We start from the raw sequence: 21,153 nt of genomic DNA, 5'->3' as shown, positions 1-21,153 counted from the left end.
CTTTGCTCTCCTCGTCTGCATCTGTGGCACATCTGGTGGTGTGCGTCTAAATAATTGGAAGTCAATTTGTTTGAAGTTATGTTTGGCATCTGGTTCAATTCATTTGAACTCTGGAAATCACATTCAGGGGTTTTATAGCACTGCCTCAGCTGGAGGCTTTTCATCTCTTTGTGCCGTGTCGTTAATTCGGCGCTCTCCGGCCCGTGATGTGGGAGTTTGTGAAATACTGCTGGCCATGGTCCCATGAACACAAAATGGAGGATTATGGGAAGGCTGTGTCAGGATGTGGCACAGGGGAGACTCTGAGTCTGGTCAGTGGGGATCACCTGGGGACAATGCCAATTGGGGGTCATGTGACATCATTTTGAAGTGACATCACACAGTTGAGGTGATGTCACATCACATTCAGTATCAGCTTTACATTCTAAGGGGCCGTTCACACAAAAGCGTGATTGAGTGTTCCACACATTTTCAACATCAAATCATCAGGAACACCCAAAAGTGCCACGTGTGGTGTTTTAAGGATGTATTTTCATATGATAGTATCTCTCATACAAATGCATATCTTCTCTCTCTTACAGATAGGAGTGACATCAGAGTCCTGTTCAAATTATATCTGCTGCTCTGACAAATCTCAAATGTAAAGAAGCACATTTTCACAACTTCTTGATGCACAGAGGTATTTATTGCAAAGAAAGGGTGAGTGATGCGCAATCCCGAGTCTGTTGTGGAAAATGTGCTTTAATTATTGACAATAGATTTTCTGCTCTCATCATGTAGGAGAGCACTGCACAGACCATGTGGCATAAATGAAGATTCAGTCTGCTACCACCATCTGCTGGTGATCCACAGCACATCCTAAAGAAAATCAGTTGTGAAAAGGTAGAAACAAGATCACTCCATTTTTCACTTTGGTCCTGTAGGATTCCACATTTAAATCACTTATCAACTTGCATCATTGCACAATCAGTTTTCAAAGACATTAAATAAAATATAGTGGACTGTGATTGGGGTTGATTGTAAGAAAATGTATAGGATGTAGTCTGTAAGATTACGATGCGTAATACTTTAGTGATTTGCATGAATTTGTGCTTTTAAAATTATGTGTGATATAGAATCAATTTCGGTGGAATCCAGACTTTCTAGAATTTGTTGAGTCTGCTCACATGAATTTTAACATTCATTAAGTCAGCCTTTTTTTAATTAGTTACTCTAACCAATGTCTTAAATTATTAGTGGCCTTGCTAAGGAAATCATCACTATTACTTATAATTAGGGTTAGGGATTTTTCAAAACTCCTAAACCTAAATATCATATTTTGTTGTGTAACTCATTCTGCACCATTTGTGATTGGAACATGAATGATACCTCAAATTGTGCGACTTGATGAGGAGAGGTGTACTATTTAGTTTCTAAGCAATCGAAGTCTAAGCAAAATGGCGAATCGTAAGATATTATACGACTTGGCTTGCACGACTCAAGACTTTTGTTCCCATAGAGACCAACCAATCAACAAAGAATTTCAAATCAGTACAATACAGGTATCAAATTTTAGCTAACCTCCTATCCAACAATTTATTTTAAGAAAGGAAATGTCTGTGAACAAATTTGGTTACTAATTCCATATTTATGTATGTAATGCAAATGACTGATATAAGTCAATAACCTGGAATGTGCTTCCCTTCCAAATGCCCTTTTCTTTTTTCCTATTAAAATCATGGTTAGGTTTAGGTTTGGGTTAGGGGTTAAACTTTGGAAAAATCCTCATAACATAATTAGTTGGTTTGTTTATTTATGTCTGAGTAAATTTGTACGTTATTACAACTTGTTATGAGACCAGGTTGAAAAAATCCCATAGAGTTACAATGAAGGAAGGACCTGAGCCATAACTAGGGACCATAATTTCTTACACTTGGGGCTGGAAGCTTTTGACTTGGACTAGTAACAACACTATAGCAACACCCTGACATAGTGGTGGTGAGTTTTGCAAAGGCAAGCACCTTACTTTTTTCTAGAAATATAAAAAATCTATTTCAGTTTTCTCATCCGACTACAAAAATTGGAGATCTGCGTCTCTAGTTGCAGGCTTTGGTAGTAATAAGGGGGACCATGATGGCATGCGTACGATAGTATGATTGCACTATTGTGCTGAACATAATATTTGTTCCTTTATATTCAATTCTTGAATCTATTGACAAAAATCAAAGAGCCGTGTTTGCGCATGAAATGTGGTTTGGAAGTGGCTAAGAAAAAGGAAATAGGGAATTGTGCCCATAGAAATCATTTCCACACAGCCTCTCCATGTTTGTAATTTAATGAAAATCCATATTTACTTTCGGTAATTGCTCTGGCCAATTAAGCGTAAACATCACTCAACACTTTGTAGTTTGAGTATCTGAGCTTGATGATGTGGCAGTTCAATTTTATTTTTCGTATGCGGCGGAGATGCAAAGCCGAAGCTTTTTCGATTTCATTACAGAGAAACATATAACTAATAACATTCTCAAACATTAATTTAGCTGGGCTTTGATGAAGCACGAGCTATCTGCTGAAATGCATTGACGTGTTTCTTCGCTTGCAAGTGTTTGTTGTATTATTAATGTGTTATTTCATTTTCGATTTTGGCTAAATAATGTCTGCTAATGAAATGTTTCTTTAGAAGGCTGCCTATTCTAGGGCTCTTAAACAAGTCCAAAATAAAACTTTAAATAAACTTGACTAGGCTCAGAGCAGCCGTGTGAGACGTCTTACATGTTGTTGCTAACTATTTATTATAGTTAGTGTTTGTATATGGAGTAGAACTCTCTTCATTTGGGATTTGGAGTCTCATTTGAGTCTATGGAAAAAATGTCTGCTGCGGAAGGTCTTTTTGTTAGTGGCTGTTCGAATGGCCGCTTGTATGTAATTAGGGGATCTTTCCATGTCATTAGTGGCCTGTGGTAAGGGGTCATACTCATCAGTGGTCAATCAATATGTCTCTCAAACTTTCAGCCACAGTGGGCAGTACTTCAGAAATTCCGGGATCTCATCAGTGTCATTATCACTCTGTAGGCCTGCACGCTTTTTGCACTTGTCTGTGGCTGCGTCCGAAACCTAAGGCAGCTGCATCTCTGCCCATCAGAGACTAAACAGGCAGTGTTTTGTGTATAAATGTATCTCCTAAGGAAATTGGTTTAAGAAAGGCTTCCATAGCACCATAAAGTCATTCAAAATAAATATTTTTAAAAAGCAAATATTTCATGACTACTATGCTGATTTCATTTTGGAAAATGAGAAATTCAGTACATCAACTGTTTGTATGTTTTAAGAGCTTGATTGCAACTTATTAGTACAGTATATGAAATAAATACATTTTTTTTTCTTTTTATTAAAAAGGGGGTTTATTGTGTTGTCCCACACCCCTAGAGTTATATAATTATAAAAGTAACATGTTAGATTAAGAAATTTCTTTTTTTAAAGAATACAAGGATTAAAACATAAATACATGAACAGGTATGCTTTTGGAAAAATACATTATGTATAAAACATAGAAAGACATGTTAGGTTTTTTTTCCTAGTATATTTACATTTGCATTGCTTTAGGGTTTCAGTGGTAATAAAGTTAGCTAGCTTTGGAAAAGGCACAAAAAGATCTTTCCCTAACTCCTTTAAAACTGGTCCATATAAACAATGCCATTAAGTTTCAGAAATATACATTTGATAATCCATTTGGTATATGTAGCCAGTGTTATTGCCAAAAAGGCAGTCCTTTATACAGTAGATCAATGTCAGTAGATCAGTCAGTCTCCCTTTTTTGATGTGTCTGACTCAACATTGGCGCAAGACAGGCCTGGTTTCTTGCCGTCTTTGTAGTCCAAAGGAAAATGGGAGGTCAGTTACACAGTGTTACAGATATGAAGGCTCATGTTGAGGCCTCAAGTTGGCGTCCAGACAGTCAAAGCTCATCTGCTTCCTCTGAGCTAAAACTGCTCCCGCTGCTTCCTTTGGATGCTGTGGGCGATCCGGCAGAGAGAAGCGGGTCAGTTCCGAAAGGCGAGAGAGGGTCATCCATGAGGATCTCTTCCAGTCGATGTTCTTCTTTCAAGGAGGTGCCGAAGAAGTCGGTGAAGTGGGAGAGAGGATCAGAGAAGTTTGTGGAGCCATCAGTCTGTTCTCCAGTGTTCCCAGCATCCATAGCTGTCGGCAAGGGTGTTCTCTGGATGTATTCCGGGCTACTTATGTCCTCTTGAGGGTAGAGAGGTGGTTGAACAGCTTGCAGGGGCCCCTGGGTGATTGGAGGCACCGCTGGGATTTGGGTCTGGTGCTGCTGCTGTTGTTGTTGTTGTTGCTGTTGCTGTTTTTGGAGGTGAGATGAAAGTTCCACAGCTCCCCTAGAAGGAGCCATGTTTGGTAAACCATGAGCGCGAGCTTGCATTTCCAGTTCCTGTTAAAGACACAAACACACAAGCAGGTGGATGAGAGACGAACTGGCCCTTCATTCGAAGAGGCCCTAAAGTGCTTACGCCTTTGACAGTTTGAGTTTTGAACTTATGATTTCTTTATTGTTTTCATTTAATTATTTTAAATGGATGAGTTGGAACGTATAGTGAAGGAAAGGCAGCCCAAAAGTGACCAGCATACATAGGAACTCCTTCAATGCCAACTTGGTTTCATAGAATCACATTACCTCTGCGAAATGATTTTTACGTGCCTCGTTGAATGCCGCAGCAGTTTTCTGAAATAAACACTAGAGGCGCTATAGCAACAATGACTTGTATTCAGTTTCACACAAATCACAAGTAAAACGTCAGATTTTCAGATCATAAACACTCACTTTTCACCCTGTTCGTCACACAATGCTATTTTATGACATCAAAACACTTTACAATAGTGGATGATAACCACCTTTGCATTGCATAACCAGCTACATCAGTGTTTGATGAATGCCTCCCTACTTTTGAAAATTTTTATTTATTCATTAATTATTTATTTTTATAGTTTTAACAATGGTATTTGTAACAAGACCATAGTAAGCAAGCACATGGAAGCATGGATCTTCTTCACTACCATGATTAGATGTAACATGATTTCTATAAAACAAACTATGACATTTTTTAAATTATAAACAGTAGACCTACTCTAAACAAATGTAAAAACAATAAATACAAAATATAAATATTTATAAGTTGTAACAAAAATTAATTATATTCCCTCACTCCCCTAATGTAGCCTATGACAAATTTTATAGAGCTGAAGTAGTGATATAATAATATTTATTATCAATCTGTTTCTCCCTAAAGTACAGTTAGAATTACTATAGTAAATTCAAGGGTGGTGATGTAAAATTCTGGGCCAAATTCAAATGGTTTCTGCTTCTCATGCCTTGCTTCTCACTGATTCTTGCAGAGCTGCATGTTTAAGAGCTAGAGACTGGTCTGCAAGTAAAACCGCACTTTCTTTGCTTCGCGCTGCTCTGTCCATTGAGCTGTATCCATCTACATAGCCATACAGGTGCATTAGCCGAGGTTGTGCCTCTGCCTGTGTAATTGACGCTGCTAAACCAGATACTTCAGATGAGTCGCTAGACTTCAGAATCAGGTGAACCGCAGTACAAATGCATAGCAACCCATATAATTGAGAAACAATTGATATGCTCCAAGTCTAGATAACCGTTTTAATGCAAAGAGGAACTTGACGATAGATTTGATTATTATGAGTGATAAACACCCCCCATTTGTAACCTAACGCCCCCCTCTCTACTAATTTGCTTTCAGCACCCCCTGGCATCCTTTGAACGCCCCCATTGAGAACTCCTGAACTACATTTACAAGCTTGTTCGAGTTCGATCAAATTGCACAGCAGCTCAACTGATTAGCGATTTAAAGAACAGGGTAAGGTCCTGAAGAGCATGAGAGTCTACACGTAAGTAGAATCCACACAAAATTAGTGGTTGCTTCAGCAATTGTGTTTTTCATCTCACATTTGCTTTTATGACACTAGCACTTAGGTTTATGTTAAAGGTTTTGGGTATGGAGGCTTTGTTGATTTAAAACATGTTTGTAAGAACATGCAACTCACTTTTATCACCACACAGTGGACATTTTACCTTGGAACTGCCTTGATACGTGTAATAAACCACATAATGTAATTTTGCTAAAATGTCGCCGCAGTCACGTAAATTTCATGAGATCAGGCTGTTCAGTACTGTTTAAAAAGCATCCCAGACAACATTTCATGAAGTGAGAAAATACTTTTGATTTGTTTAACATCTTTTGTTCACTATATAATTCCTCTAGTTCCCCTTGCATTATTTCACAACTATTTCATATCACCTGTGACACTTTGCATTTGAGGGCAAACTCTGACAGCAAATGATAGATGGCCTTAAATAGCCCCCTAATTTGACCAGAAGTTATTCATCTTACCACGTTCTCTCTCACTCTACATCTCCTCTACTTCTTTTTTGCTTTAGGCCTTTACCGGCCCCACGGGCGAGTTTGTGCCATAAACACATGACAGGGTACATCCAGTTTCAAAAACTCATCCATCAGAGAGCTATATTCTGCGGTCCCTTATGCCCAGCAGGGCAGCTCCATTTCTCTATCCCAAAACTAAACAAAGTCTGGCACATAATCATTAACTCGCTAAGACCTTCGGCTCACTAAAACAGTAGCGAGTGGCAGGCCATTTGCAAACAAAATGTGCAAATGTGTACAGCTCACCTACTGACTTGTGACTCTTGCAAGTGCAGTGTTGAGGAAGCTGCATTGAAATACTGTACTTTGCTAAGCTACTGTACATGCTGCATATAATCTAAAGTAGTGAAATTACAGTGAAGCTACTCTTTTGAAAAAGTAGTTAGCTCCCTGTACACTACAAACTACTTAAAATAAAAAGAACTAGAAGACACTCTAATTTATACAATCAGTTGAAACATAGTAACGAACAGAAGCATTTGACTAAATATTTCAATATAAAAAGTAGACATATAATGCACAAATCAGTGACTATATTTTTTTATCAGTACACTAGAATGAATCAGACTCTACATTAGGCTCAACATCAGCCTCAACATTACATACTGTGACAACAGTTTACGAGAATCTTGTGTTTGATTATTTCCTCAGCTCGCTCGTGTGTAATAGGTCTGTAATGTTATGTTAAAAACGTTTTGTCATGCTACACTGGCACTTGTTGGAAAAAGTAGCTTGCTCCTGGAAAAGCTACACTATTTGCAAAACAACTATTAATCTTAACTACTGTCACGGAAAAATTTAGTTAAGTCAGTATTGTCGCTTCTTTTAGCTAGTAACTCCCCAAGTATCTATGTTAAATGCAATGGTTTCATATTTTTCTATTACTCCCAAGCAGTATCTGTAGCGGAGACAGTCTAAATGAGCTATTGTATTGCCTCTCAATGTGGGTATCTTCAGACACTCAACTGAGGCATCATTAGCATTAGCTTTTGGATAGGGAGCTTCAAGGTAATTACTTTAAGGGCTAATTGCAATGTCTTCACATGTGTGAAGACAACTCGTGCCCGGTCCACGTATATGTCAATACTGTGGGAATGTAATGCATAAATTCAGATGAGAGAGCACGAGAAGACCAGCTCTTCAAAATTATTAGCCCTCATAATCTAATTCCAGGCCTATTCCGCGCCTGACAAAGCTGTAGCTCGCTATTTATTAATCAGGTAATTACCTCAGCTCACTGTGCTTCAAAGCAGGGACGGAAAGGCAGTCACAAACGTCAATAGGAGCAGGCCGCTCGGCTGTCAGGCACATGGGGAAGGGAATGAGGAGATAGAATTAGGTTATCCCTTTCTTATTTCAGTTCCCTGCTGGTTTAGCTGGTAACCAACTTAAATGGCCAGTTAAAACCATTTTCTTTTGGACACTTTAATGCTAATTTTAGCTGATCACCCATCATAGTCTATGTGCATGGGAAGTCATATTAATTTTATTGTATCAATTTGTTCAAAAAGGTTTAATGGAACTGACAGTTTCACAAAGTCCCTGTTCAGCATTTTAAGTGATATACTCAATATGTTAAAATATGTTATGAAAAGTTATAAAATAGTTTGATATTAAGTTTTTGACTAATTTATATAAATGTTTGCATTTTCTAGTGTTATTGGAGGTATTTAGTGTAAATTTATCTGTTCAAATTCTGTTTAATGCTGTCACCCTAACTGAGATCCTCATTGTTTAAAGAAATAATCTGATCATTATAGTATATTTAAATACCCAACTACTTTTATGAGTAGCTTTAAGCTTGACAAGCTACAGTGTCAAAGTAGTGATGGCAATACTAGTTAAGGTAGTCTACTTGCAACAATAACCAGCTTAATCAGCTTGTAACCATTGACAGCCGAGCATTGCCCATCTAAACCCAGTTTAAAAACAATCTCAGGTTTAAGACTGTCCAGACTATTCCTTTTTAACAGGGTTACATACCTCCCTTTCCCTCTTTCTTTTCTTACATTGTTATAACCATTCACCATCTCTAAAGTCAGGTCAGGTCAGGTCTGTCACTCTCTCTCTCATAGCCATCTTTAACTTGCTCTCTTGTTCTTTTTGTCTCTTTACCTGGATTCGTAGCAGAAGTCTTCTGTTGGCCTGCTCTAGTTTCTTCTGTCGGCTCTCCAGATCGCAGGCGTGTTGCTGCTCTTTCTGTAGCCACTTAATATATTCCACCGAGGCCTTGAGGATTGTCCCTTTGTTCCAGCGCATATCACTGCCAAAGAAACGTAAAAGATAACCTTTCTCAGCACCGCTTTTGCATCAGCAGAACTTTCATACACAGAGAAAAGCCTCACAAGGGTCTCCTTTTTTTCCAGGACTAAGAAACTGTGATTTACATGGCCAGTTATTCATTCTCGGACATTACCTTGCCTTTAAATGGGAATTTTAATGGAATAGTTAAGTACGTCTGCAGAAAAGTCCATTCTGTGGACCCTTGTGTGGTAAAATGAATCCCTGAGTGAAAATAGGTGTCGAAGGAAGTAGGAAAAAATTGGACTTTGGAAGCTGAGCTAAAGTGTAGTCATTCCCGATACCATTACTTTTTAAGAGGAGGAAAGTGTCGTGAAATTGTCTCTTCTTTTGGAATAAGATGTTGGCCCTGATCGGAACTAATAATCTCCTTTATCTTGTGTTAATGGCAAGGTGACAGCAGTAGCCTTCCATTTAAATTCCATAAAAAGTTCAATTAAGCTGGGGCCATGGACTGCCTCCCTTCACTTTGCTTCTTCTCTGCGTTCAGTTGTGCTTAAACTTTGGTTTAAATGGTCCATATTTTGCCTTGAACCTCATTTTCATCATTTAAATGGTGATCTGTTCTGACGTGGTCTGTCACTCTGTAGGTGTTTCTTTGAAAAATGAGTACTGTACTGTCATTTTCACTGCTTCAATGTCATCTTGCTCTCCCTTCATGAGTCTATATCTGATGTATTTTTTTTTCTTTGCCAGGTGCTGTCTGACTTTTAGAGTTGAGCTTGACTGTGAATTGTGTGAATTCGGTAAGATTTTTAACTCACGGGTCATTTGATTTGGGTATCAGCATTCCGAGCTCTTTGATCCTGTAGTTGATGTTGTATCGCCTTCGTCTTTCAACTGGCAATTAAGAGAGCAAAGTAAATCATACAGCACATGCCAAATATTAATATTAAATATAAATAATTAAAAACATAAATCATTTATCCATTATAATAATCTAATTGATCTATTATAAGTATAATATTAAATATAAATAATTAAATTCAATATTTAACCCTCTGGGTTTGGGGTCCCAGAAACCCCAGTGATGTGCATGTACAAATATTTTTAATTTTAATAACAGTAATTTTGAATTTAACCCTTAAATTTTCCATTCAAATATTAAATGTAAAATATTTTCATGTGATCTAGCCATGACTCATTCAAAAGATATTACTGAATGTTCAACCCCCAATAATTATAATGAAATATGGCTTTTATGTTTGTCTGGGATCAATTTGGCCCAAGCAAAAACACATTGTAAAAATAAATGCAATAAAACTTTTTGATGTTTAAATGGTATCTTCACCCCAAAGAACATGAATCAAGAACACCAGGGTTAGATATCCTTAAAGTGTGTGTGGTGGGGGGGGGGACTTACTTAGATTGTGATTGTCTTTTTTCTGTCTTTCTTTGGCCATGACTCTGGTATCTTGTTCTGTAAGTGAAGAAGACAGAGAGGGTTATTAGTTATTGAATAAATTAATCTGTGTGGTATAGCAGATCCAGAAGATGGTGATGTTTTTATGTAATAAATGTGTCTTTAAAGCAAGTTGTCAGTTTAATAATGTCTGATTCTTTAGTTTTAACAGCTTCTTAGCCATTTAAATTCATCCAATCCCTAAGAATCATGACGTTGGTCAAGTACCATAAAACAAAACTAACCTCTGTTAAACCCAACACATGCAGACACATTTCACTACAAGTCCTCTTTTTGTCCCTGAAAAAGCTGTTATCATTCACCCCAGACTCCTCAACACCATATCTCTGTCTTATTGTATAAAAAGCTGAGTATTTTCTTTTAATCCTTCCTGACCTTATGATTAACAGTTTAAGCAATCTGCTGACATCCTAGAATGGGTGAAAGGGAGACAAAAAATACTTAAGCATTCATATTCGCATTTGCATTCTTCCAAATTATATAATTGGGAGCAGTGATTGGATTTCTCAATTCTTTTCTGCTGATTCAATAAGGTCATTTAAGATGTATGTAACCAAACAAGAGCGCTTTCCAGCACCCTTATAGGAGAAAGACAGTGATGCACTTATTTTCTTGCCAGAGTGAAGAGTTTTCTAGGCATCCTTTCTATTTCCTGAATCAATTAGCTTTACTTGATGCATGACATTCATAAGAAAAAAACGGCACCCACAAAGGACGCATTGTGACTTGTCTATCATGCTAAGAATACATGCTTCCATATTCCGCTCATTGAAGCATTGATAATGAAGAATGAGGAGAACACAATGCCGAGCTAAACACAGAGCACACTGCTATATAATAAGATGAAACACACGGGTTGTGTTTGGCTTTTACATCTCTGGCCATTTAGAAAAACAGATGTGGAGTGAGTCTGTTTGGGTTTGCTTTGTCTAGATCTATTTACAGTATGTTCTTGTTTTTTTAGTTTTAGTTTATATTTATTTATATATATATATATATATATACACACTACCGGTCAAAAGTTTTGAAACACTTACTCATTCTTTATTATAATTTTTTTTTGTTTTTTTTTTTCACATTTTAGAATAATAGTAAAGTCATCAAAACTATGGAATAACATAAATGGAACTATGGGAATTATGTTGTGACTAAACAAAGTCCAAAATAAATCAAAACAATGTTATATTTTAGCATCTTCAAAGTAGTCACCCTTTGCCTAGAATTTGCAGCCATGAACTCTTGACATTTTCTCAACCAACTTCTTGAGGTATCACCCTGAGATGCTTTTAAACAGTATTGAAGGAGTTCCCATCTATGCTGGGCACTTATTGGCTGCTTTTCTTTATTATTTGGTCCAAGTCATCAATTTCAAAAACTTTTTTTTTTAATTAAATTTTTGTTTTATAATAAAATAAATTAATATGGTGGCACAATTATATTTTTGTCTACAAAACTCATTTCAAACATTTAAGCATACGCCTTCAGATCAAAAGATTTTTAAGATCATGGGAAACATTTCAGTCAAGTGTTTCAAAACTTTTGACTGGTAGTGTATATATAAAGGATTTTATTGTTTTTTTATACAGTGAGTCAAAGAACACTCGTGAAAATCCTACTATTTTGCTATTAATTTTTGCGTTTTTATAATCTAACAGCATAGTCTCTAGAGAACTCGTAATAATTCATAGGTGTTGACAAAATGGTAAGATATCGTACAACTTGTCTCATACGACAAAGAGCGACTTTTATCCCCATAGAAACCAACCAATGAACAGAATCAAATTAAAATTTTAGCTAGCCTCCTATACAACAATTTATTTTAAGAAAGGAAATGTCTTGATCAATTTTGCTTACTCATTACACATTTATTTATGAAATACAAATGAGTAATGTATGTCAGTAATCTAATATAATATACGGTATGTAATATACGGTTCTCTCATCACCTTCCAATCCTCAGTGCTTTCTTTACTCCGTGGTACACAAAAGTTATTTCCCTATTAAAATCATGATTAGATTTAGGGTTTGGGAAAGGGGTTATACTTTATGGTTAGGTTAGGTTTGGGTAAGAGCTTAAACTTTATGATAACAGGCTTAAATTAAAAATGAATTGTACAAACATTGTTTGTTGATTAGTTTTTTACCTTTTGGACAAAGAAGTTAACATGTTCAATGTCACAAATTTGTTTGACTTAGAAATAGTGCCGAATCATGTGTTTCTTAAATAGTTTGTATTAATTTTACATCATAAAGTTTCTTAGTTTAAAAATGTTAAGGTTTAAATTAGATTTTGAATCCTAGATTTGCAATGTAGCCTCAGACTTTTGAACATTACTGTATACATAAAGCTCTGCTAATCAGGATTTGCATTGTCTATCTATGCATACCTATTAAAGACATGGTATGTAGTATATATATCATAGATATAGTTTCTTTCAAATGAACTGATTTTAAAAGCAGTCACAGATTTTGGATCTAAATGCTTTTTATAGTTTCTAATACTGAACTGCTCTTATATAAATTTATTTTGCCTTTGCTAACAGCTCAGGTCCTTCTGGGACAGGCTGCATACCTGTGACTTCCCTTTTAACTGAGAGCTTTGTGGGGCATAAGAGGGGTGTCAGTCCACCTTGAAAGGCAGTCATACCTTGGTTTCCACCGTACACATCCAGCATGCTGTTGTTCAGGGACACCTTTCGAGAAAGAGAGTGTTTGTGAGTAAGAGTTCTTTGGTGTTCCACAGATGAAAGAAAGTCATTCAGGTTTGAACAACATGAGGGTGAGTAAATGATGACAGAATATTCATTTTTGGGTGAACTATCTTTAAGCAGCGGAATTGGATGTTAATAAGGTTAGTTATTGTGTGCATATGTAATTCTTTATGCATTTTTTGTGTGTGTGTGTGTGTGTGTGTGTTATATGCAAAAATACATTTGTTACTATCAAGCTCCTATAGCGCTGGATTAACACATGCTCTGATTGGCAGAGACGAAAGAGGGTGCTATGGAGCAAGTTAAGTTTTTTTGCTAAACAATGGTATGTTGAGCCAGCTGAAGTATTTTGTCTGTGCACATTGTTTCAAAAGATATCTCAATTTATATTGCTGCAAGCTTAAATTATTGTTCACTCCACAACATTGCTGAAAAATTGCTTATTTTTCCCCCGACTACCAACCCCACAAACTGTGGAAAGCCAATTTCTGTCAGAGTGTTATGGGTGAAATCTTGTCTTACAAAACGAGTGTGGTAAAGGATTATAAAGAGGTCAAAGCATTACAGAAGTGGCATTATATTATAGTGTCTGCTGGCTGCTAGTTTTTCTTCCACTCATACATGCTCTCCATTATCTCTGTGGCAGAAAGAGCGCGCATATCAAAATGAAAGATTGCCACAGCCCCTTGACTGCTCACGTCGTAATCACTTCAATCCGTTACCATCATGTTAGCTGAGATGTTGACATGGGGAAACGGTGTGATGTGTCGTGCTGTATGACTAATTAGAACGAATTGATCCGTTTAAGCATGGTATCATTTCTGAACAAGTCCACTGGGAGAGAAGATATTAGCTCAATCCAGTGCCTGACTGCTTACTCAGATACAAAACTCCCTTGATACATTTCATCACTACTTTCTCTCATCCTGTTCCTCATTTTAATCATTGGCTAAATATAAGTGTTTTTATCGTTTTATGAATCAAAAGCAATCAATCAAAAGTAATAAAACTATTTTATGTATTCCTATATTTGTTTTTTGTAACATCTTTATTTTAGGCCTATATATATATGCATTATCACATTAAATGAGTTAAATTAGAGGCAAATGGATTAAATTAAAGGTGAATCTAAATGTATAGGTAACAGCATATCGAATTATTCAGATTGCGAATTTATGATAGTTCACCCATAAATTAAAATTATCATTATTAAAATTCCTCATGTTCTTCCAAACCTGTATGACTTTCTTGCATCAGTGGAACAAAAACAGATGTTAGGCAGAATGTTAGCCTCAGTCACCGTTCAGTTTCATTGTAGATGAAACGATGCACTGAAAGTAAAAGGTGATTGAGGCAAAAAAAAATTCGAACATCTTTTTTGCTGATGCACTAAGGAAAGAAGATGTTCGGAACAACATGAGAGTAAATGATGACAGATTTTTTTCTTTTTTGGGGGGTGGGGATGAACTATCCCTTTAATGAATTGATTACATTTGACATAAAAGTCAAAGTGATTAGACAAAAAGTAAATGTTTTAAGTGGTTAGACAGTAATTTACCCTCATAAATCACTTCGGGGGCAAATAATTGCCCCTTAACAATTAATGTTTTGTGTTATTTCTGACACATATTAGAAGAATGCTCCTTGACAGTCTCTCTCTCAGTAATACATACCTCTCTAGTGAGTTCGAGTGTTGCTGTAATCATGTCTCAAGTGATTCTTTGTCCAGCTGCTAATGTCAATATATGATCTTATCAATTTCATGCTGGTCTCACACATACTTGGGCTACTTGTATGCCCAGATGCCTATATAAGGGCTTTCATTAGCTCTAGCTGAATTGCAAATCCTCAGCAGAATGCAGTCATATTTTAGCATTGATTAACCCAAAATTGACTTTTTTTTTTTTTTTTTTAAAGTTCCAGCAAAAAGTGAATTGGTGTTTATGAAGATATCACTCATTAACGCATCAGTCAGGCTCTTCTAAGACATACCTATCTGCAGGCCGACGTCATTAACAGACTAATTTGTATATTTCCACATTTTAAAGCCTGAGATTTAAGTCTTTTCATCCTTTGACTGTGAAATTTGACTCTCAGCTGGACTCCATGAGACCCCAATGACAAACCCTTTTTTTTCCCCAAGCTTACCAAAAATGTGCATGTTTTTTGTGTTATAAATGTGTTATTATCGTCTAATAACTGAGTTATAAAGCATTAAGTGGTCCAAAACAGCCTCCTATTCAATGTTAGAGTTATGAACTTGCCAGTTACCACCACTTAAATACACAAACACACCATATATCCTTATAACATACAGTCTTATGGGTATCCAAAAGTTAATTTTCCATTATCATTTACTCACCTTCATATTTTTTCAAAACCCGTATGAGTTTCTTTCCCCTATTAAACACAAAAGTATATAGTCTCAGTAACCATTCACTTTCATTGTATCTTTTTTCCATACAATGCAAGTGAATGGTGAGTGAGGCTGTCATCTAACCAACATGTCCTTTGTGAGTAAATGATGACAGGATTGTCATTTCTGCATGAACAATCCATTTAAAGTTAGGATTCCCTAACATTGCAGTTGTGTGTATTTAGGTGGTGGTTAGCTGGCAAGTTCATAACATGCAAATAGCTTACATTTTAGATGTAGACAGGGTTATTTATATAATTGCATGGACATTTTACAGGTCATTATAAATGACAGGGGAAGTAACAGTTTTATACAATGTAGTAATAAACTTGGCTTATACTTACATTATTTTGCATCATGATGCCTGGCTCCATACAATCCAAACCCCCATCTTTGAACCCAGATTCAAGGCTAATAAGATCATCAATAACTTCATCCATTGGAAACTAAAAGAAAACAGTGATTATAGTGTACTCTGTTCTTCATCAACAGTTGTTGAATTTGGTAGTTTCTCTGTATTCGTGTTTCGTTTTTGTTTCATTTTCATCAGTCAATGTAAAGTGCAAGTGAGAGACGTGTGAATAAACCGGGTCCTTAACCCATAACAGATGATTCATCATCTCAGAAAGATAACAGTTGTAGATGAACCACCTCATATCAGAGTAGTTGACAATTTTATTGTCAACATGTTTGAAGTTATTGATGAGTACATGCAGAGACAAGAAAGGGGTTGAGATAATTGGAAGTACTCACCTCGCTGTCGTGATTGGTCAATGTGAGCAGGGTGACAGGGCTTCCTGGCATGCTGCTGTCGCTCACAGGCGGCATGTGTCCGTTGCGCATGACGGGCACGGTGCCTATGGCTTGGCCCGGGTGAGGGTGGGCAACCTGGTGGGCCTGGCTAGCAAGCTTGCTGCCCAAAGTTAGGTACTGTTTGACTTGCTGGGTCTGGTGGAGATGGTACTTGGAGTTCTCCAGATGGCTTTGAACCTTTGGGAAGAAGAGGAAGAACATTTTTACATATCCTTCGTCTTGGTTAGTTTATGCAGGTTTTAGATATTTAGATAGAAATGTATAAACAATGATGTAGATCTTTCATATTACTTTTTATAAGGATAGAATTTGTTCCATTGTTGTTTTACTTTTATTGACCATTGACTAAAGATAGTCAGTTGAATCAACAAATGAAACAAATTCAACCAAAGCTGGCTTAGAATATCCTTTAGAAAACACGACTCCTTATACAAAAGTACATTATTGTGAAGTTATTTATTTTAATTTAAGCATCAGTAAGTGGACACCAACTCAACAATCTCCTTTTCAAGGCCTTGATCTCTTCAACACTATCAACTTTCTTAATCAGTCTTTAAACATTACCAAATGTTTGCACCATTAATCAATATAAGCCAACAGTAGCCAAAAACTCAAACTAACAAAACCAAGAATCAAAATGGAATGCAAGTTATAAAGTTAGAGCAAGTTCTTACATTGGAAACTCGAGCTGCGTCTCTCATCTTGTAGAAACTACAGTCAGTTAAATGTGGCATTCTCAATCCCTATACGTCCACTTGCTGTCCTGTTTAGGAGCACTAGGTAGGTAAGATCCCAGACTGTAGAGTGGATTCAGAGTGACTGTTCTCTCCGGTCCCTGTCCAGTCTTTAAAAGCTAGCCAGGAGAAACTATATGACCTAATTAGTACGAGGGCAAGGCCTTTCCTTTTATTTCAGGTCGCAGTAATCACCACAAACAGAGAGCCATTAGATTACTGATCTGACGGATTTGATCACTGCAGGGCCAGTGTCTTTTCCCTATATCACTAATTCAATGGGTCCGCCCACTTCTGTTTGCGTGAAGTGACCAATCCATGACTTCCCCCATCTGTCACTTCTGCTTGAGGGGGTCACAGACAAATACTGCTTGTTTTGTGTGGTTTCTAAATGACCCAGGGGCCTGTCTCTGGATGAGACTCACTAGACAACATTGCCTTCTATATGTTCTCAAAAACCAACTGTTGTGAACTGTTCACTCCCCTAATTTTAGTGTACAACATATCGTAAAGCTAAATATGGGAAGGGTTCATTCATTTGGGGTGACAGAGGCTGCCTCTAGTAGTCATTGTTATGTTGCCTAAGCTCACAAAAGCACAATTGTAAAGACAGTTTTATGGTGGTCAAAGTATTTTTGGAAAAATCTAAAAATGAACTTTTACTGAACATTGGCTAAAAATAGACAGTTTATTATTATTATACCAATATGGCTGTTTGTGATTTAAAAAAGACACTTTTACTGTTACAATTAAAGAGATAGTTCCCTCAAAAATAAATTATTAACCATTCAAAACCCCTATGGCTTTTTCCATCTGTGGAACACTACTGTAAAAGAGATGTAAAAAAAAGAATGGTGACTGAGGCATACTGTCTAACATCTCCTTTTATATTCCACAGAGGAAAGATAGTCATAAATGTTTGGAACAATATGAGGGTGAGTAAATAATGACAGGGTGACACATTTTTTTTTGGGTGAACTGTCCCTTTAAAAACTTGTTTTTCTGAATCAGAAACATTTATTGGAAGACACACTGGGTTTCTGGCCTCAGAAGAACTTTCTCACCCTTCAACTCAGTTTTTAAATGGAAAATATTATCCCATACACTCTGAAATAGTTATTTAAGCTCTTGAAGGATGAATTTAAGAAGCTGGTGTCCAAATCGGATCTTCCATGCCCTTCTGGCTACATATTCAACAGTTCAACAGAGGCCTGTCTCTGTTTATCAGCCATTGCAAAGCTCTTTTTATTACACACACTGGATTTGTCTTCAAAAAAGACCTAGCGTGTAACTTCTCTTTTATCCCAGGCAAAGGTGAAAGAAGTAATTGTGTGTCTGAGAGCTCATCTCTGCAGACGGTAAGGGAAGGGTTATCCTGCTTGCTGCTAGTTGTGTTTGAGGGGCACGTCCTTGACTTGCATTTTCCTTCTCTGATGTACAGGCAAGAGATATGACTAATAACTAATTAGAGATGCTAATTTGATTGAAGTTGAAATCATTTTGATCTCTAATGAAGCAGTTGAAGACCTATGCGTGGAGATCAGAGTACAGTCACTCTAAAGGGTTGATTTAATATTTAGCATGCAGATTATGAGTTGGTTTTAGTGTACTTTAGTGTACTAAGACGTCACAGATACAGTTTTCAGGATATGCATTACAGCACCCCCTAGTGTAAATTAATTTGACATTCTTCTACTGTGCATTCATAAACTGACTTTTAATGCCAAATGTGAATAAAAATGAGAATGCTAGATATTTAAATAAAGAATTAACAATTTTAGGCTAGGTAATATTACAAAACATGCACTTTTTGGTCACTTTGAATGCTAAAATAAATCAAAAGCATTCAAAGATGTTAGTTGTGTTTGTTTTTCTAAATGCATAATGGCTTGGTGGCAGCCAAGCCATTATGGAACTGCATCGTTAACAGTATAAACCACTCAGACAAGAAATGCTGGAAATCTGTACAGTCAAGCTACCACAACAGAGAAAATCTTGATGTGCTTCAACTCATCCTTCTCAACTTCTTCTTTTGTTAGATCAGTAGCATCCAGTTGGACAACAATATCCAATATATTGGTCTGCTTAACTACACCATATTGCACAAAAATGAATGATATCATGAGAAAAAATCTGTACACAATAATCTGCATTCTTAAAGTTGCTAAAGGAGATTCTAATCAAATCAAAAAATGAACAAGAGCATTTCCTTTACCTTAATATGGTTCAAGTGTGTATCGTGCCTGGAAAACCTGTAACTGTGTCTTGAATGGCGAAGTGTAATCTATCGTGCTTGCGTTGATGTTGCTTAATTTTGTTTCAGGATTAGTCAAGTTCTGGTTTCACTTCAGAAAAAAATCTGAATTTTGAAACTTTGGGGAGGTGGGCGATTTTTACCAGCTGTAGAAATTATGAACAAAAACTTTTACGGCTAAAAAAGTTTAGGTGTCATAGAGAGACAAAATTGGATGGAGAAGTCAAATCCGGTCAGTTCTATATTGGCTTGACTTACAGATACAGAGCTGTTCTTTCTCAAAAAAGCCGTTTGTGCTACGCTGAATATTCTTCCTAAGAGGTAATGCAGTTAGACCACAACACTTTCTAAAGGGAAGAGAAAGTAATACCACGTCTTGCACACACAGACAAAGTAAGAAAGGAATCACATACACATCAAGCATTGTTCCTTTTCCAACAAGCTTGGTTTTGGCTTGTGATTTTTGGATTCCCTTGGCATATATTTTATAATATATATGTTTTCATAGGCTCAACACACTCCCTTCGTAAAAAAAACAATGTATATCGACCACCTTATTCACCGTAAAACTTAATTCCCACAAAATATCACAGGTGCAATAAATATTTTACAATTTTGTTACAATCACAAATGGGTTGATTGTATCTTTGTCCATTTATCCAAGCAATAAAACCCCAAAAATAGGTGTTCCAAGTACATGTATACATTTGGCAGATAATTTAATCCACAGCTACACAAATTAATGTCTCTAAAAAGCTATTTTATAGTTTCAGGGTAACAGCAATTCAATCTAAGCCACTAACACTGCTTTGCTCTGTGTTAACCACAGTGACCAGTCCAATACGTCAAGGAAGAACCTCTTTCTCAAGAACAATTACAAAACACAAAAATAGCATTTGAACTTAATCTCTCTTGCAGTGACACTGAATCTAATGCAATCCCTCTCTCTTTCCCTTTTTTTTTTTTTTTTTTTTGCAGCTACATACCGGCAGCAGTTGGAGTTCAGTGAGAGAGATGACTTTAACCACACAGCAGCAGCTCATTGTCCACTTGAAGGTATCACAGCAGGTCAGCAAATATTTCACAAGCAACATGCACAAATGTTCAGAGCTCTTTGCATTGAAAACCACAATTTAGAGCTGGCATCACTCAGTGCAGTGTGCATGCAAGCAGGAAAGCAGAAGGATAAATGTGTGTGTGGCTTTCCTGCACTGTGTGTGCAGAAACGCAGGCCTGGAGAGGATGACACATCAGCTTTCTCTCATCTCCAGCTTCCTCTGAACAGGATCATTCTAGCTCTAGTGGTCAGCCAAAGGTCTGACACAGGCAGAATTTCAGGTGCTATGGACACCAAGCGGAATGAAGGATGATGGCTGTTATTTTGAACTTGCTTCTTTCCTGCCCGGCCAAAGCTTACTCAGCAGATTCTGCTGATAGGTTATCTCTTTAACACACACACATGTACACAAATGAAAAATAAATCATACGAAGTGCAGACTAACTCACACATGTGCACACCAGAGTCAAAAATTATGTAGGTATCAAAGCAAAAATGCCCCATATAGGCTTCCATAGTGAATTCATACAGTAAGTAATTTTTGCTGTTGTTTTCACAATGTTAACATGTAACATTTTATATATTTGATCATATTCTACTGTATTCTAAGCTTAGGCCTGCTCTTATGCATTGTTTATTTTGCACTGATGTTTTAACAGTGGCGGGCCGTGCGTTTCAAATCTAGGCCTCCAGTGTGATTCATGCCATTAAGAAAACACAGTTTCACAATGAATAAGACACCATATGCCTTTGGGCATCATACATTATGTCACAGCTAACAAGTAATACCAATTGACATTTTAAAAACACGTCCACGCACGAAAGCCAGAACTTGAAACGACACTTAATGCTCAAGCAAGCCTAATTTTAACTGCAGCATGACTGTTTTGTGAAATGAACGTCTCCCGAACAGACATTCAAAAATCATAATTTTTCATATGAATCTACCAAGAAGGTCTATAATACCTGGAAAAATCTATCTAATAATA

General features: G+C 36.8%; 1 protein-coding gene across 8 annotated transcripts in view; it reads right to left on the bottom strand.

Moving 5' to 3' along the window:
* Positions 1-3,340: 3,340 nt before the first annotated feature.
* LOC127435071 (transcription factor EC-like) overlaps positions 3,341-21,153 on the bottom strand; it is a 67,734-nt gene continuing 49,921 nt past the window's right edge. Inside the window, exons 1-9 of one of the 8 annotated variants that reach the window (XM_051688230.1) lie at positions 19,069-19,100; positions 16,794-18,942; positions 16,060-16,296; positions 15,651-15,752; positions 12,752-12,872; positions 10,120-10,176; positions 9,521-9,596; positions 8,571-8,718; positions 3,343-4,423 (exon numbers count right to left, since the gene is read on the bottom strand). In XM_051688230.1, coding sequence (XP_051544190.1) covers positions 3,935-4,423; positions 8,571-8,718; positions 9,521-9,596; positions 10,120-10,176; positions 12,752-12,872; positions 15,651-15,752; positions 16,060-16,296; positions 16,794-16,853 — 1,290 coding nt within the window. In that variant the 5' untranslated portion in view covers positions 16,854-18,942; positions 19,069-19,100 and the 3' untranslated portion in view covers positions 3,343-3,934. Of the gene's footprint in view, positions 4,424-7,683; positions 7,754-8,570; positions 8,719-9,520; positions 9,597-10,119; positions 10,177-12,751; positions 12,873-15,650; positions 15,753-16,059; positions 16,297-16,793; positions 18,943-19,068; positions 19,385-20,093; positions 20,315-21,153 lie in introns of those variants that run through there. The other 7 variants (XM_051688231.1, XM_051688229.1, XM_051688233.1 and 4 more) reach the window with 7 other exon arrangements.

Source organism: Myxocyprinus asiaticus, chromosome 45 (assembly GCF_019703515.2).
Source record: "Myxocyprinus asiaticus isolate MX2 ecotype Aquarium Trade chromosome 45, UBuf_Myxa_2, whole genome shotgun sequence".
In the NCBI taxonomy this organism is placed as follows: Eukaryota; Metazoa; Chordata; class Actinopteri; order Cypriniformes; family Catostomidae; genus Myxocyprinus; species Myxocyprinus asiaticus.
The sequence above is the reverse complement of the archived record's forward strand: the minus strand, read 5'-3'. Positions and strand labels throughout refer to the sequence as shown.